This window comes from Nomia melanderi, chromosome 13, assembly GCF_051020985.1.
Source record: "Nomia melanderi isolate GNS246 chromosome 13, iyNomMela1, whole genome shotgun sequence".
In the NCBI taxonomy this organism is placed as follows: domain Eukaryota; kingdom Metazoa; phylum Arthropoda; class Insecta; order Hymenoptera; family Halictidae; genus Nomia; species Nomia melanderi.
Genome location: NC_135011.1, coordinates 2,271,461 through 2,288,145, shown reverse-complemented (window position 1 = coordinate 2,288,145; position 16,685 = coordinate 2,271,461). Strand labels below are relative to the sequence as shown.

The following is a 16,685-nucleotide window of genomic DNA, read 5'->3' as shown; positions in this document are numbered from 1 at the left end:
CTCAACCTTAAAGCCTAGATCTTCAATGCTTCAATTCTCAATCTTAAGGTCTATATCTTCGAAGTTTCAATTCTCAAGCTTAAAGCCCAGATTTCGAAGCTTCAATTCTCAACCTTAAAGCTTAAATCTTCAAAGCTTCAATTCTCAACCTTCAAGCTTAAGTCTTCAAAGCTTCAATTCTCAACCTTCAAGCTTAAGTCTTCAAAGCTTCAATTCTCAACCTTCAAGCTTAAGTCTTCAAAGCTTCAATTCTCAACCTTAAAGCCTAGAACTTGTATGCTTTCAGATTGAGAGTTAAAACTTTGAAAATCTAGGCTTTAAGATTGAGAATTGAAGCTTTGAAGGTCTAGTGTTTCAGATTGAGAATCGAAGCGTTCAAGATCTAGGCTTTAAGGTTGAGAATTGATGTTTTGAGGATCTAGGCTTTAAGATTGAGAATTGAAGCTTTGATAATCTAGGCTTCCCAAGCTCAAAAAAGAATTCTAACGCCTCCCCTAGCAACAGTCCGCGCCTCCAACTTAAAACCAGCTTCACCAATAACTCGAATCTATCTCCAACCCCACAACCACCCACAAAAATGCAGTAACGTTAAACAAACCGATAACCTATGCCAATTCCTATTCCAATAACGACGCCGCCGGCAATAGGAGGCATCGAGCTCACTCGAGGCGATCAGCGATTCCTCGATAATCCGTTAGCCGGGAGTAACGTTCCGGCGCGAGGAGCCGGTCCGAGGAACATTCCACGGGACTTTCATCCCTTATCTTCGACGCGAGGCTCGTCCCAGCGTGCTTCGGGGCTGTAACTTTAACCTCCCCACCCCGGCTGCTCGGAGGAGCCGAGGGATGGAAGGCGCGCGTGCCTTTTCCACGATGAACAGCATTGCGACGGGGGGCGCGTCTTGCCAAGAGTAGCGGATGCCTCGCGTTCCGAAATCCTGACGGCCGGCGGGGCGACCTAATTAGCGAAATACTCGGCTGCCGGGCCGCCCTGTGTTTCAGCCATCGACGCCGCGAGCCCTCGTTCCTTCTTTCGCCGGGCCGCCGCGTCTTCCGGCGACGCTCGGGCCTCGCGAATGCGGCGCATCGTTTCCCGAATGCCGGAAGACGCCCCCGGAATTCCGCCGCCGCGTAATCGGAACGCCTTCTTCGTTTCCCTGCGACCACTCGCGCTCTTCACTTTCTCCCTTTTCACGTAATCTCGCTCGACGCCTCGCGAACCTCCGCACCGCGGAAGCTTTTCGTTGCGAGCATTTTGGGAGATCCTTTTACGAGATGGGGAATTCTCATGGGAACGAGAAATTGTGCATTGGGATGACGATTGTTAGATGGCAATGTTCCTAGAGCACGCGCGATTGCGACGCGGAAACGCTTTTGGTTTTTTGGGTGATATAATGATGTATTAAATAATGCTTTAAGATTGAGAATTGAGGCTTTGAAGATCTAGGCTTTAACATTGAGAATTGAAGCTTCGAAGATCTTTTATCCATCATCAAATAGTGCGTTTCAAAACGAATTCAACGAACTATGACTCAAGGTCATTCAAGGTCAAACTTGCAGGGAAATGGAGAAAAGTGACGTGTTAATTAGACGATTATTAGGAAACCCTGACAATGTCTTCGTGTATATCTAAGATTCTGCAGTATCGAGGAACAAAGCTAGTTTCGATATTTTATGTACTGATTGATATTAAATTTCAAAGTTTATTGTTTCGCAAGCCATTGGCTGATAGACTTCCGGTTAGCAAAGCGTTGGAATGGAAGACTTCTCGAAGCAACAAAAAGATATAGGTTATTCAAATTCCTGGCGTATCCACGTTGGGAAAAGAAGTTTCTGATGTACAAGGCTGGTTTCCAATGAGTCTCGGTTCTTCTGAAAAGAGGACGGTAGGTCGAAGAAGTTTGGCAACCTCTAGTTCTTAGTTTCGTTTCCTTCGTTTCCCTTGTCCTGTTCGTTACAGTCTAAGTTTACTTCGGTTCTCTTCAGTTTTTCTTGGAGCCTCTCTCTTGCGTTGAATCCATGAATCTAGGATTAAGACAACTTCGAAATTTATAGTAGAATATCTAACAGAAAGATTTGAAATGATTTAAAAGACGCAGTCGTCTTGAATTTTTACTGCTTTATACATACATTTGGCAGGTTTTTTACTAGTATTTTATTATTCTACTTTAGTCAGTTCCTCGTCTCTCTGTGAAATTATCATAAGCTCTTCAGAGTCTCTCGAGAGCATCGCTCGCGAGGGTCTACAGATTTGTTAAAGGGCTCGTGTTTCTTGAAATGCTTGGAGGGCCACCTGGAGAAATTGATTGGTGCTCCGGATGTTTCCTTGGGGTACGAAATGATCTTTAAGGCGCGTTCTTAGTATCTCAGGTGGTCCTCGAAGGGTTACCGTGGTCCTCGTCGAGTCCTAATTCTCGCAGTTGAAATTTAGCACCCTAAGTGGTCCATTAAGACTCATTCTAGAGTTGTGGGTAGTCCTACAAGGGCCACTCTAGGATCCTGGCTGTACGCGTTCCACCGTCGTCTCGTCATCGCCGTGCAAGGCAGTCTTTTAAGAGCCTTGGTGGTCTACAGAGCTCGCTGGGAAACCTGGAAGTTCCTTCTCGAAGTAGGCAGAAAATTCTTCATACAAACGGCAAGAAAATTATAAAATTTGATATTTAATATTGACACGTGTATAATGCGTCGGTGTGTGAAATATTGGGATGAAAAAGCTTTGTTTCTCAATTTGCTTTTGATTTCTCTGGTTGTCTAGTTGTCTGGTTGTCTAGTTGTCTAGTTGTCTAGTTGTCTAGTTGTCTAGTTGCCTAATTCTCTAGTTCTCTAGCTGTCTAGTTCTCTAGCTGTCTAGTTGTCTAGTTCTTTAGTTCTCTAGTTGCCTAGGGCTCCAGTTCTCTAGCTGTCTAGTTGTCTAGTTCTTTAGTTCTCTAGTTGCCTAGGGCTCTAGTTCTCTAGTTATCTACTTAGAAAACGTTAAGTATTTCCAACGAAATGCTTCCGCGTGCAAAGGATCAACCATAATCTTCAAAATTCACGTAACACAATTACTCGCGCAGTCCCAATAAAATTAACACCTCTCCTATTTAAAACATACTCAAATACTTTCAAACACATCAAAGCTAAAATTCCATTCTACATAAAATGATATTCTCCCAAAATACAGATAAACCGTTAGAAACTTCTATCCCAGCAGCAAATCACAGCTATTGTTTTATCGCGAACGGACGTCGCAGCCGCGATTACATTTCTATCGAAAACGGCCCGACGTCCGGACACGGAAAAACTTGCAAGATCCCGGTGAAATTTCGGAAAATCGTTGTTCGGAGCAAATCGACAAGAATCTACTAACCGCCGCTGACAATAGAAGGCGGAGGAAGCTGCTGCGAGTGATTCTTGCGGAGATTACCGCGACGCTTTCCCCTCTCCCCCCCGTTCCATTCTTCCTCCTTTCTGTTCCGTCTCCGTTTCTGTCCGAGGAACGAGCCTCCGCTGAATGAGATCCTCCCCGGTTGCGTTATTATTGAGCAAGACGCGGATTCACCGCGGTTTCGTTAAATGCTCGTCCAATGGGACGGACTTTTCGACTACGTCGGCAATATATCCACGGAGATATTGCTTTCACGAGGAGCTCGATACTCCTCGGTTGTTTCCGGTTGTCCACGGTAAACGTTCCGCCATTGTTGTTGTTAACACGTTCACTGCCACGAGAATTTCTGGCGTTTTGAATAGTAATATTTGTTCTTTAATAACAACGACAAATGATGTTATAAATAATTATTAATTATGTAGTATTGCAGTAGTAATATTACGCTATGAATTGCTAGTTGTGTTACTAAATATTTTTATTTAAAATCATGTTTTTTGTTGTGACTGTTCTAAACGTTCCACTATTATTGTTGGTGACACGTTCACTGCCATAAGAATTTCTAACGGTTTGAATAGTAATATTTGCTCTTTAATAACAAAGGCAAATGATATTGAAGATAATTATTAACCCATTGCACTCCAGAGTTTTTCATTAGAAATTTCCAACATTTTCCAACGAGATATAGACGATATTTGAAACTAATTCGACGATGGTTCACAGATAAATTAAGCAGCGAAGCTATTCTATTTAAATATTTCACATAGCAATACAAAATTTCATTCAAAATACTAAATATTCAATTTCATAGTTTTGTATTAAATCAAGTACTGACTGAGAGTCACCTATCGAGTGCAAAGGGTTAAGTGATTGAGTTTCGTCCAGAAAACTAGTCGCACCGATGACACGCCGGCCGAAGAAGAAGACACTTCCCGCAGGAATATTTCACAAGCCTCGGTGACCCGAGTTTCCGCGCCGGTTTTCGTACGTATCGCTCGACCAGGCCGCTGTCCCGGGGCTGGTCGAGTTTCCGACGCAGCTTCTTAGCGGCTTTGTTCCGCCGTACAGAAAATATTAAAGCGGATAATCCTCTTACTGGATCACCGGCTCATAAGAGACCGGTCGGACTTCCGCGGATGATGTATGTTTCATTCGAAATCCGGCGCTCGAATTAATTCCCTTAATATTTCACCCCGTTTCCCTCCGACTCGACGCCGCTCGCCCCTCTCGCCGACGCTTTCATCCGGCCGGCCGTGGAACTTACTCACCGATACGCTCGGATATTTTATTCGAGCGATCCGATGAAAAGACGCGCGAGACGCGAAATGGAGCCGAGCGAAATTTCATCTGATTTATCCGAATGAGAGAATTCTCGGTTTCATTCGTTACTTCACTATGGACTCGCGGTTGTTAATCATTCTTGAGTTTGGTCATTGATGTTAGTTATTTCAGCGGTTAATATATTCGAATGCGAATGTTCGTGATTATAACTGAATTGAGGCACCTGTTCGTTACTTTCTGACGAAATGTTAATATTATTTGCAACTTGCGTAAAGGAACATCTTGCATAAATTATGGGCATTGCATTTCTATGTATTTGCAGTTTTATGTTATGCTAGTCTTTACGATGTCTCTTTCAAGTTGCTGTTAAGGGATTAGTAATGAGTACTGTAGAAACGAAATATTAGTGATCGATGGTCTGATCGTGCACTGACCTATACTACTTATAGGAGAATACTACTGCGGAGCTATATAAATGATCATGCAGTACTAATGGAAGTTAAACTTTAAGGCAGCGAGGAAACAAGGTCTTCGCGTGAACAGCTTCGTCTGACCATGACTTGCCTATTCTACTTCACCCCAATTCACTGAACTGCCAGACACCACTACAAAGCAGTATTAACGAAGGATGAATGAAACAACCTGTAGCTACGTAGAGACTTCAATTTTCTAATATTCACCCTGATTTCCTGTTACAATTATGGAAAATGCACAGATGTTTCTATGGGAAATCGTTAAAGAAATGAATTTAGTAATACTTATATTGTAATATAAGCCAATTGAAATCGTAATAAATAGATGACCCTTTGAACTCTGTAGGCTCGAATATTGCACGAGTTATAATATCAAATATTTTAATGAATTTTAACCAGTTAAATGTAAAAACAAACTAACGGTAATATTTTTAGAATAGAAAAATCATCCATAATGCTTGACGGTGAAAAAAGAGAAGATACATAAAATATGAAAAATTACAAAGAATTACTTACAAAATTATTAAGGAAAAATGCATTCTGGGCTCTTCTAAATGTACAACTTAGACAAATTGTTATTTTTGAAATGAATTGCAAATGTCAGTCGATTTCTCGAATGACAGAATATTTATTTTCCAGATGAAAATCATTTTGCGTAGCGGGAACTATGCAGCAACGCTTTGGTAGCCTCAATTCAATTTTGATTTTGCGAACAGTCGATTTTTGGGGCTTTGTACAGGCGCGCTGTGCGGCTGAGCCCCGCGACGCTTGTTCACTTTTAACCTGTCGCAGCTTTCGCTGAATCGATTTTTCTATTCCAGTTTCCAGTTGTACGAGGCGCCTTCCAATGAATTCTTAACTGATCCTTCATTGGATGACGATTTTATCCCGACGAGAGATATTCTATCAACGCTGCGAAATTGTATTCCGTAGTTTGGGATAAACATTATGCACTGCCCCGTAATTAGCAGCAACTATTTTCGTTATTAATAAGCAATGTAGTCTACAATCTCTCTCTTTTATCTAGCCAGCCCATAGAGGCGGAGGAAATCTGCATCGATCGGTGCTCTAATTATTTAATAGCGTGTACAGGCTGTTTCAGGAATGACAGGCACAATTTTTCAAATCAGTTACATTAACCTCTCAACTCTAACCCGTGTTCCTTATACATCAACATTTTCAATTTTAATACCACCGACTTTCAAATTACAAGCACAGAAGTGTTGCAATATTTCCAAGTGAAAGATCAAGTCTCGTCGATCCTCTGAAAAACACCTGCGAACTCTCGATTAATTAAATTTATATGCTACAAGAACGGGAAGACAGTTCCACTGATATCGTATTAATACGACACGCTATTAATATTATATTAATCCATTTAATCAATATATTAAAGTCCCGTGTCCCATCACGCGAGTGTAATCAGTTGATCCAAAACCGACTAATGAATTTCCCGTTCATCCTCGATCGAAACGATCGTGTTCCAATCGACGTCTTCTGTTTCATACACTACTTCAACCCTTCTAACACAAGTGCGACCTACGACAAGACAGCTGTGAATGTGACCTAATAAAATCATGAGCTTACAAGTTTGATTAAAATGCGAGTAGATGATCAATCAACGATACTATAAGTACGAGTTAAACGTACTATTAATTTAAATGCCTCCTAACAGTAAATCAGCTTGAAAACTTCATGACCCCTTAACCCTTTGCACTCCGAATTTCTTTGGAATTTATCCTCGATAACTCTGTATTATTACGATGTCTTATTTGAAATGAATTTTAAACGATAGTTAGCTTATATAGAGCAATGTAAAGGTTTCTTACTAATAATATTGAAAACAACAGAATAATCTAATCTATTTGAAAAATATCTTAACACGAAGAGTTAATAATCCCTTTAACACTAGAACTACCAAGCATTTGATACGATTGAAATGTAATCGCTATGAATATTGTAGTAATAGATTATTTTCGGTTTCTTGAGACATCCATTATAGTATTCAAGTGAAACTATTTTCAAAATCATTTCGAACATTCAATGCTTCGAAGATATCAATAATTGCGAAACAGAAAAACTGAAACCAGTCATTTCGACTGGTACGTAGTTCTAGTGTTAACCCTTTGCACTCCGAAGTTTTTCACTAGAAATATTTCAACATTTTATATTCAATATTCAACAACTCGACGAGAAATTCACGTGAATCGACGGACAAAGCAATTTTACGTCAATATTTCTTAGATTGATGCATTATACGAAGTATAATATTAAATATCAAACATTATAGCTTCACTGTAGGAAATCAAGTGGTGACTTTCGAGTGCAAAGGGTTAATAGGCCCACTAAAACTACGAATACAAATTAAACACGCCATTAATTTATATTCACCCCATAACAACCCTTCCTCCAATGAGTCCCAGAGAAGCTAAAAGGTTAGACACCCCCGTTCTCTACACAAGTAGATCCTATCCCAGAATTCCCGAGTTCCCTTAAGTGTCATTCAGTGTTTCCGCGGGCTTCAATCTGTCTGTACGATGTGTCCAGCCCCTGGAGGTGCGAGAAATATGCCCGGACCGGTGCTACAAGGCGTGCCAGCTGGCCGTCTGGAGTCCGATTTGCAGCAAGAAGCTTCAGGGCATCGTGAAGCTGGCCTCGGCACTCGAAAGCGGAAGATACGTCGCGAGGGACATCGGTAAGTCCTTACTCCGGTTCCGAAATTCTTCTTGCCAAATAATAATGTAGTATCTAGAATTTTTAGCGTAAGTTAAGGTATTTTTAGGAAGAGTGAATGTAAGAATGAGTGTGAGCGAAGGACAGGACTTTCATACGTTTAATGGCACAAGAACGACTGAATGGCTGCTAATGTAAGTGTATATACAGTTTCGAGAAGCTTTCTTCCTGCGATTCTTTTTCCCTTGACACTTCCCTCGACGCTAATTTTAATTCTCGTTCACTGTTCCGTAAAAGAGGAATTAAACTTTATTTACAGATGAAGTCTAGTGTAATCCCTTCAGTCTTCGTTTCCACTGCTATCTTCCTTATATCTCATACATCTAATGAAACTTCGTTCGATACGTTACCAAGGAAATAAATCTTCAAGATTACATTAACATTAGAACTACCGAGCAGTCGAATTGTCTTTCTGAAATTTCTCTGTAGAAACTAGTGCAGTATCTGGAATTTTTAACGTAGGTTAAGGCATTTTTAAGAAGAGACTTCTTCATTTTATTAAATACATATATTTATTCCTAGTCCTCGATTACCCAAGATCCACCTTCTCATTATCTATAGTATAGTAATCGCTATAGTACTGAATCCTGAAACTGATAGGTTCCCATTTATCGTTCCATTCGCGAGGAGGGTTTTTGCAAGATCGAAGCTGCCAGCGATGGAGAGTATTAATTAAAAATCAAATTTCCGCGATCTTCGGGATTTAAAACGCACGGATGTTCGCGCTGCTAAACTGCTCGTGACGGTTATTCGGAATTGGATTAAAGGATAACGAAGCTGCATGACTTTTCGGGAACACAGACGCGAAATTACAGTGCGCCGCGCAATCAGCATATTCACCGTTGGAGACGGGGCGGATTCTCTATAATGGTAATAGAATTAAACAACCGCAAAACCATTCCGTCCCAGGGAAGGCGGGATGGTCGCGAGAGCCAAACTAAATCCAACACTCGCCGAGAATAACCCAGTAATTATCGGTTATAAATCTCTCTGTCACTAAATTGCTGTCCTGCGGCGGCCCGATGCCATTGGAATTAGTTATAATTAGTCCGCGGATGTTTATACGCTCACGTCGCGCGCACGCGAATTTTCTCGCCCGGAATCGTTAAATAATATTCGGAGTGCAACAATGCTTTCGTTTAATCGATGTCCGTGTTTCGATCACGATGCAACGTATTAACAACGTATTAACTTTTCAGAATACTCTAAAAAATCTTCGCATTCGTACATCTCAAATTACATTCAAATTTCCTATGAATACTTAAAAATCCCTAGTTTCCAGAATATCTAATAATTATCGTTCATTATTATCATAAATCTCTAAGGATTTATTTCGTCAATAATAATTTATTTCGTCGTCAGCACGAAGTTCGGTACAAACGCTCATCAACTTGCACCTTTTTTCGTCGTTCGTTCAAAAACAACGCAGAACACACAAACCCACACACACTCAAACATCCTTATAATACGCACGTTGCATATTTTCTTACAAATCGAACCAGGAGCAACAATTCTCGCAAATTTCTCGATTCAGATTCCGCGCGCGATTCTGCGGCAGCCGATCGTCCCCTGTACGTATTCGATTCTCGGCTAACGAACAGGTAATTAGGAATCCAGGGAACTTGTCGCGAGGATTCGGCGTGACCGCTCCACTTTTCAAACGTACAGTTTAAACAGATTGTCCGCATAGCTCCGGCTCGGTCGCGGTATTCCGTGTTTCGCATAATTCGGACGATCCTGAGCTCGGCCGAATTCGCGCGGTTTTTTCCGCGTCGGGCATTTCTTCGCGTCGGCCGCGGAATGTAAATTTCAGGTCGCCCCGGTTCCGCGGCTCCTCGAGAATCTCGGGCGTTTAATTAAACGGGGGAAACTTGTGTACACGCGTTTCGGCGCCGAGACGTCGATCCACTTTCCCTCCGCCATTAGCAAAATACTGGGGTGTAATATTCCGCGGGAATTCCGGCGGGCTGTTCTTAACACTAGGTTTACGGGCATTTATTGTACACTTCATTCTTCGTTCAAGGTAACGTTTCGATGACTACCAAATATTCTTGAATAAATAAATAGAGCGTCGTATTAACCCTTTGCAGGCCCATGTAACTTTGAAGTCGCATATGAATATATTGGCATCCTGTTAATTTACTTCATTTTTCACGGCAAAGTGGTGAATAAAATTAAGTAATCAATTCAAATATGGTGAATAAAATATAGTAATTTAATAAAATTATTCAAACTATTGAATACATTGTTAACAATAGGTTTACGGGCATTTATTGTACACTTCATATTATTCCCAAAAGAATCGATGCTCGTTTATTCAGATTGTGGAAACTGGAGATTTGATTGTAGGTAATTGGGGTACGTGTCAGTGTGATCGTATCAATCAAAATCAGCGTAAAATCCAATATGCGTCAATTTCAAATCAATAGGCTATTTTATTCAAATGTTTCACATTGCAAAATATAATTTTAATTTAAAATACTGAATATTCGTGTAACTTACTCTCATGAGAATTTGAGTTTCAACGTTTCACAGTTCATTAATGCAATAGAGTCTCGTTAGAGAAGTTTAGCTAGAAATATTTAAACTCAATAGGAGGTTCGATGAATCTAGAGATCGACGATCTACTTACCGATGATTTTCCTCGTGCTGCACGCGCAGGTGGAGCTGATCCAGAAAGAATGGCGCCGCCGCGAGTAGAAGAGTACCTGGCGGAGTTGTTCTGCGGCTCGAACGTGACGATGCAGGTGGTGTCCGAGCAGGACACGCTGCTGCAGGAGTACCCTCTGTTCGCCTGCGTGAACCGAGCGGCGTCGATGATCCCGCGGCACGCCGGCAGGATTATCTTCCTGACCTACGAGCCTCCTAATCCGTCCTGCGTCCTGGAAACGGTGATGCTCGTGGGAAAGGGTGTCACTTACGACACCGGCGGCGCCGACCTCAGGATCCAGGGCGCAATGTTCGGCATGTCGAGGGACAAATGTGGGGCGGCCGCGTGTGCCGGATTCATGCAGGTGCTATTCAACCCCTTACCTTACCATTCGTTTCTCAACTATCACCGATACAACTATTGTTAACAATAAATCAGCTTGCAAACTTGATTAAAAATGCGAGTAGATGATCTATTAACGATACTATAAATACAAGTTAAACATACTATTAATTTAAATGTCTCCTAGTAATAAATAAGCTTGCAAACTTTATAAAAAGTGCGGCTAAGTGATCAATTAACAACACTATAAGTACAAGTTAAACAAACTATTAATGTAAATGTCTCCTAGCAATAAATAAGCTTGCAAACTTTATAAAGAGTGCGGCAAAGTGATCAATTAACAATACTATAAGTTAAATATGCTATTAATTTAAATGTCTCTTTAATGTCTTTAAATGTCTCATTAATTCCAAATCTAAGAATTACAAGTTTTGCGAGGATTGATTTCTGTGGATTTAGGATTTTTTAGGAAATTTTCTGATAGACTGTTCAGAATTTAGATTAGATACTGACATGAATGTTAATTTCGTCGCATCGGCAATGATTGTCGCGTCAAGGTTGCGCATAGCATAATCCGACGGTTTCTATCATGAACTGTTTTAGCTCTGTTAGCGAGGACAACGCAGCAAAATTTACTGGTACGTTACGTGTAACAGATTAAATGGAGATCGCGCATTTCATTTCACGACAATTAAGTCGGCGATTTAATCGACGCGATTACACGCGCGTTTCTATGACCGAGAAATTCCGCAACGCGCGTTCGTAGCATCCACTCCTATCCTTTCGCTTCAGTGCGGAGTTCGCTGCAGCGCGATGCATAATCAACAGTCACGGTAACTTAACTAAAATTTATACAGTGATTCCCGTTTCGTGCACTTTATTCTGTTAGTGTTTCAGTTTATCAAGGCATTTCTCCTCATGTATCTGACTTTCTTCACAGATTTTCTACCTGTAGTCACTAAAGTGAATTTTCCAAAGTAATAATCTAACCTCTAGAAACGTCTTAACCCTTTGAACTCTGTAGACTCCAATATTACTAGTTATAATATTAAATATTCTAATGAATCTTGAAACTACCCTAAAATTATTCGATTTTCTACACATCCAAATTTTGTACTAAGGAAAATAAATGATTGAAGAAATGTTATAGTATTTATAATTTTCGGTAGGAATACTATAAAAATTAATTTCAGTTGCTGATAGATTACAAAACAACCTGGAGAGCTAAGGGTTGAACACTGAATGCTTAAATCACAGAGAATAAGGGAACTGAGTACTGATTTCCTGTTGTCCGATCAGTTAAATCATTCACAACTGAGTATTCAGTTAACACGTTAACTGCCACATCACATAATTTGTCAGATAACTAATGTCGAATGGAAATATATCATAGCATAAATTACTAGATAACAGTGTGTATATATTATTATATTTTGTGAGTAAGAAGAATGCTTGTGGAGGAAAAAATGATTTTTAAATGATGGCGAGAGTTTTTAGAGAGTTGCGTTGACCCGAGAAGAGAAAAGGCCTGTACACTGCTATATCGTCTCTATCTATTCGTATTTTATTCAATAATCTATTCCTGTTTTCTTAAAAATAAAACATATTTTAAATACCATTAGTGCCACATATATTACACAATAATTAGTGAAAACGATCACATGTCCGCAGGTGGTGAATTTACTGCAGCCGCCCACGGTGAAAGCCGTGGCGGCTTTATGTGTGGTGAGGAACAGCATCGGCGAGAATTCTTACGTTTCCGACGAGGTGATCACCGCGAAATCCGGGGTTAGGGTACGTGTCGGGAATACGGACGCCGAGGGTCGGATGGCAATGGCCGATGCCCTCTGTCACATCAAAGAAATGGCCCTTTGCTCTGTTAATCCCCACATCTTCACCGTCGCGACGCTCACCGACCACGCGATGTTGACCGTCGGCCGAGGATACTCGGTGAGTAATTAATCTCCCTACTGATTAACACGTTCCGTGTCACGTATCTTAATTTTCATCTTAATTAACATAGATCGATATGAAACTTTTCTGAGATTAACACTAGAACTACCGATCAAACTTTTACCAATTTCTCTGTAGAAACCATAATCGATATCTTTCATCTCAATTCTTCTAATAATCCACCATTATAATTCCCAATTTCCTATTATCTTTGAATGATGAGTATCTAATTTCGCATCTTAATTCAACATTTAAAGAAACTTTGCTAACTGAGATTAACACTAGAACTACCGATCGAACTTTTACCAATTTCTCTATAGAAACCATAAGCGTGCGTTCATTAAGACTTCAATTGGTACTTCAGTTTTGCTGTTACTGAATTAGTTTGCCAATTATTCGTAGAAGCACCTTCTCAGTAATTATCACAGAAATCAGGAATGAGTTTCGACGCATCTGGTAGTTCTAGTAATAATGTCTAAGGCGTTCCAGATAAAATGACGTCGAGAAACAACGAAAGACGTTGCTAGTAACTAATTCCAGCGTAATGAATTTTCTCTAAGCAATCGGAAGACTACCCAAATTAATCCACGTCGCTATTGTCAAGCGTGCTTCCTCTTTTCTTGCAGATCGCCATGGACAACGCAGTGGCGCGTCTCGTCAGTAACGCGGAGAAGCTTCAGGCGTCCGGCGAGACGATGGGCGACCCGTTCGAGATATCGAGGATACGCAGGGAGGACTTCAATTTCCACGAGGGTCTAACAGAAGGTGACGACGTTCTGCAATCGGCCAACAAAGACACCGCGATCACCGCGAGGGGACACCAAGGGCCGTCCGCTTTTCTCATCATGGCGTCCGGTCTCGACAAGGTAAGCACAGGTTCAACCGACCGGCTTAATTATTAATTTCGTCGAAAGAATCGCGTCTCGGTTCACGTGCACCCGTGGCTAGCCTCTGGCGAGACCGAGGATCTTCATTGAAACGCCGCGTCTTAGACGCGGCAGGGAATTTTGGCCGTTTTCCCATTCTACCAACAGGTGCTCGGGTCCTGGCACCGACTGAACGATTCCTTTATAAAGCTGGAGCATCCTGGAACCAAGATCTGGTTCTCCTGTACCTACAATGGCCATTGTCTTTCATGATTAGCCCTAGGAAGACCTGCGGCCTCTTCTAACTCTTTCCAGATCTCCGAGATTGAGCATAGGGAATTATTCTGAATGTGTCTTTAGGTATTTGAGAAATCATTTCATATATATAAGGTTTATTAGATATTTATTAATCTATTAGTCTTTAGCTATTCGAGAAATCATTTCATATATATAAGATTTATTAGATTAATTGATTGAGCATAGGGAATTATTCATTTCTGAATGTGTCTTTAGGTATTTGAGAAATCATTTCATATATATAAGATTTATTAGATTAGTAGATTGAGCATAGGGAATTATTGATTTCTAAATGTGTTAGGTGTTTGAGAAATCATTTCAATCTTAGTGGAGGTCTGGAAAGAGTTATTATATTAATTATTTATCATATATATAAGGTTCATTAGATTAATTGATTGAGCATAGGGAATTATTCATTTCTGAACGTGTCTCTAGGTATTCGAGAAATCATTTCTATTAATCAAATAAATCAACTAACAGGTTACTACACAATCAGGTACTCTTAAAACAGCGAAATCCTTATCCGAATAGAACTCTCGATCCTCCGCCCTAAAGACCGCCGATCTAACTTCCAAATGACGCGAGGACAACCCTTTCCCCCAGATAGCGAACCAGATCCAAACGAATCCCCGATCTCCCGCTGCTAATCCGACATTACAATAATCCGCCTCTGGCAAAATTGAATACAAGCAGCCCCAATTATTCCAACGACCAGGTTCCCATCTCCCGGTTCAAATATACCCTTCAATTCCATCCGGTCACGCGATCTCCGCTCGCGATCTAAGTGGCCAGGCCCCGGTTCCATCTGTTCACGCATTTTCCTGGTCGATGAATTTTTTACGAGCGACGAGCTTAGCGCGAGCACCGCGAGGAGGCGTTAATGGCGGATTAAAAAGCTTTTCCATTACAATGACGTTTAAAGCCTCGTTTATCCTCGCCGTCCTGCCCCTGGCGTCCCCTTGGCTTCTCACTCCGGCGCGTATCGATTGCAGCACGGCGCCTGTAGCTGCTCGCCCCTCAAGTACACGCACGTCGACATCTTCGGGCACCTGCCGAGGCCGCACCACCTGCCCTACAGCGGCAACCCGGTGCTGGCGCTGTCCTACTGCTACCTGATCCAGGGGAAATGTCTGACCGTCAGGAACGACCTGCCGTTCGAGATGCAGTACGTCTGCGAGACCGACTGCAAGCCTGTCTGCCTGCAACTCCGACCGCCCTGTCCGCCCTGTCCGGTCCCCTGCGAGGTCAAGGTCCCCTGCGCGCCTGGAACCTGCTCCTGCGATCCTCCCTGCGACCCCTGCTGCCTGCCCAATTGCTACCAACCGCCGCCTGGTCCACCCTGCGCGGCCATCGACGGAAACTGCGCGCCGTGCGCTGAACCTGTCACCGTGGTTGAACCGATCTGCAGGCCTAATGTGATGAACCTCTGCGATTGAGGATTTGTCGATGGATTAGTAATAAAGCTATGTGGGGAATGATGAGTGAAGATTCGGTAGATCTTTGTCGGATTGTTTTCAAGATCAAGCGAGATGAAGTTTCAGTGAATTCCAGAAAATCGAAACGAAACGTTTCACTCTACTACTGTACTATTTGACTATTTAACTCTATAAAAATTCGCTACTTGTACCTTGTACTCCTAAAGAAACTTCTATTACACTACAATTCTTTAAAACGAATGCCGCATGGTTTCATAGAGCGAAATGATTGATTTAGATTCTATTATTGCAGGTTCGTCTAGCTGAATGGCACGAAGTTGGATAGCATTATTTATAATATAAGAGTACTATAGGGTACAAAGAGTTAAATATCAAATTTTATAATTTACTTCATCAAATCGCCTGAGAGTCACTCGAGTGCAAAGGGTTAATAGCAGAGAACCCCTAAGTATCTCTACACTATCAGTATTTCATCGAATCCCATAAAACCTCTAGTATCTCACCAATACCTCTACAAGATAAAGAAGAAACCTGCGACTAACCATCAGCTGACACAGCACTGCCTTACTGTCCAACGGAAGGTACAACCTGCGTTACCAGCAACCGCACCATCACCATCAGCCCATAACCACAAAGTTACCCCTTCCAAGTAACACAAATCCCTCCCAAACCACAGTCGATACTCCAAAAACTCAAATTCATTAATTCCTCAACCAGCAATCTCAAATCAATCATCCAATTCGAACAGAACACTCTCCACTTTGTGGAAAATCGAAGGAATAAATTCTCAAATCGAAGCTGATACACCAAAAACAAAGTGCCTTCGATCCAGGAAGTCTCCGCGGCGGACTCATTAAAGCCGGAAGCGTTCGGCCGGCTTTCCATCCTTTTTTCCCGCACACTTCCGCAGGCGATGAGCATAGCCGACCGACCGGCTCAGTCGCGCATCGGTTTTCTCACGTAGCCGCGGTTCCCACGGGGCCCCGAACCGCGCGCGGAAAACACGCGGCTCGAAAAATCGGCGGATCGCGCGCGCGTTCCGCTCGGGGCTCGGGGGAACCGCGCGACATACGCCGGCGAGCGTGCCGGCTCGAACGCTCCTGGCCCGTCCTATCCGCGGAATGCAATCCGCGCAGGCCGACAAGGAATCATCGAACTTTCCAGACTGTCGATCACCGCGTGTCAGCCCGGCACGCAAGCACGCTCGCTCCTCTGCGTCTGATGGAAAGTTGGCACCTGGGAAAAGAGATGCGTATCGCCGGCCGTTTTGCAGGGCTGTTGCTGTCTTGAT

At 42.1% G+C, this 16,685-nt stretch overlaps 1 protein-coding gene across 2 annotated transcripts in view; it reads left to right on the top strand.

Moving 5' to 3' along the window:
* Dip-B (Dipeptidase B) overlaps positions 1-15,555 on the top strand; it is a 107,333-nt gene extending 91,778 nt beyond the window's left edge. For both annotated transcript variants that reach the window (XM_031991506.2, XM_076373432.1), the window contains 5 exons: positions 7,665-7,812; positions 10,512-10,864; positions 12,514-12,792; positions 13,422-13,661; positions 14,951-15,555. In XM_031991506.2, coding sequence (XP_031847366.1) covers positions 7,665-7,812; positions 10,512-10,864; positions 12,514-12,792; positions 13,422-13,661; positions 14,951-15,394 — 1,464 coding nt within the window. In that variant the 3' untranslated portion in view covers positions 15,395-15,555. The remainder of the gene's footprint in view (positions 1-7,664; positions 7,813-10,511; positions 10,865-12,513; positions 12,793-13,421; positions 13,662-14,950) is intronic.
* The last annotated feature ends 1,130 nt before the right edge of the window (positions 15,556-16,685 follow it).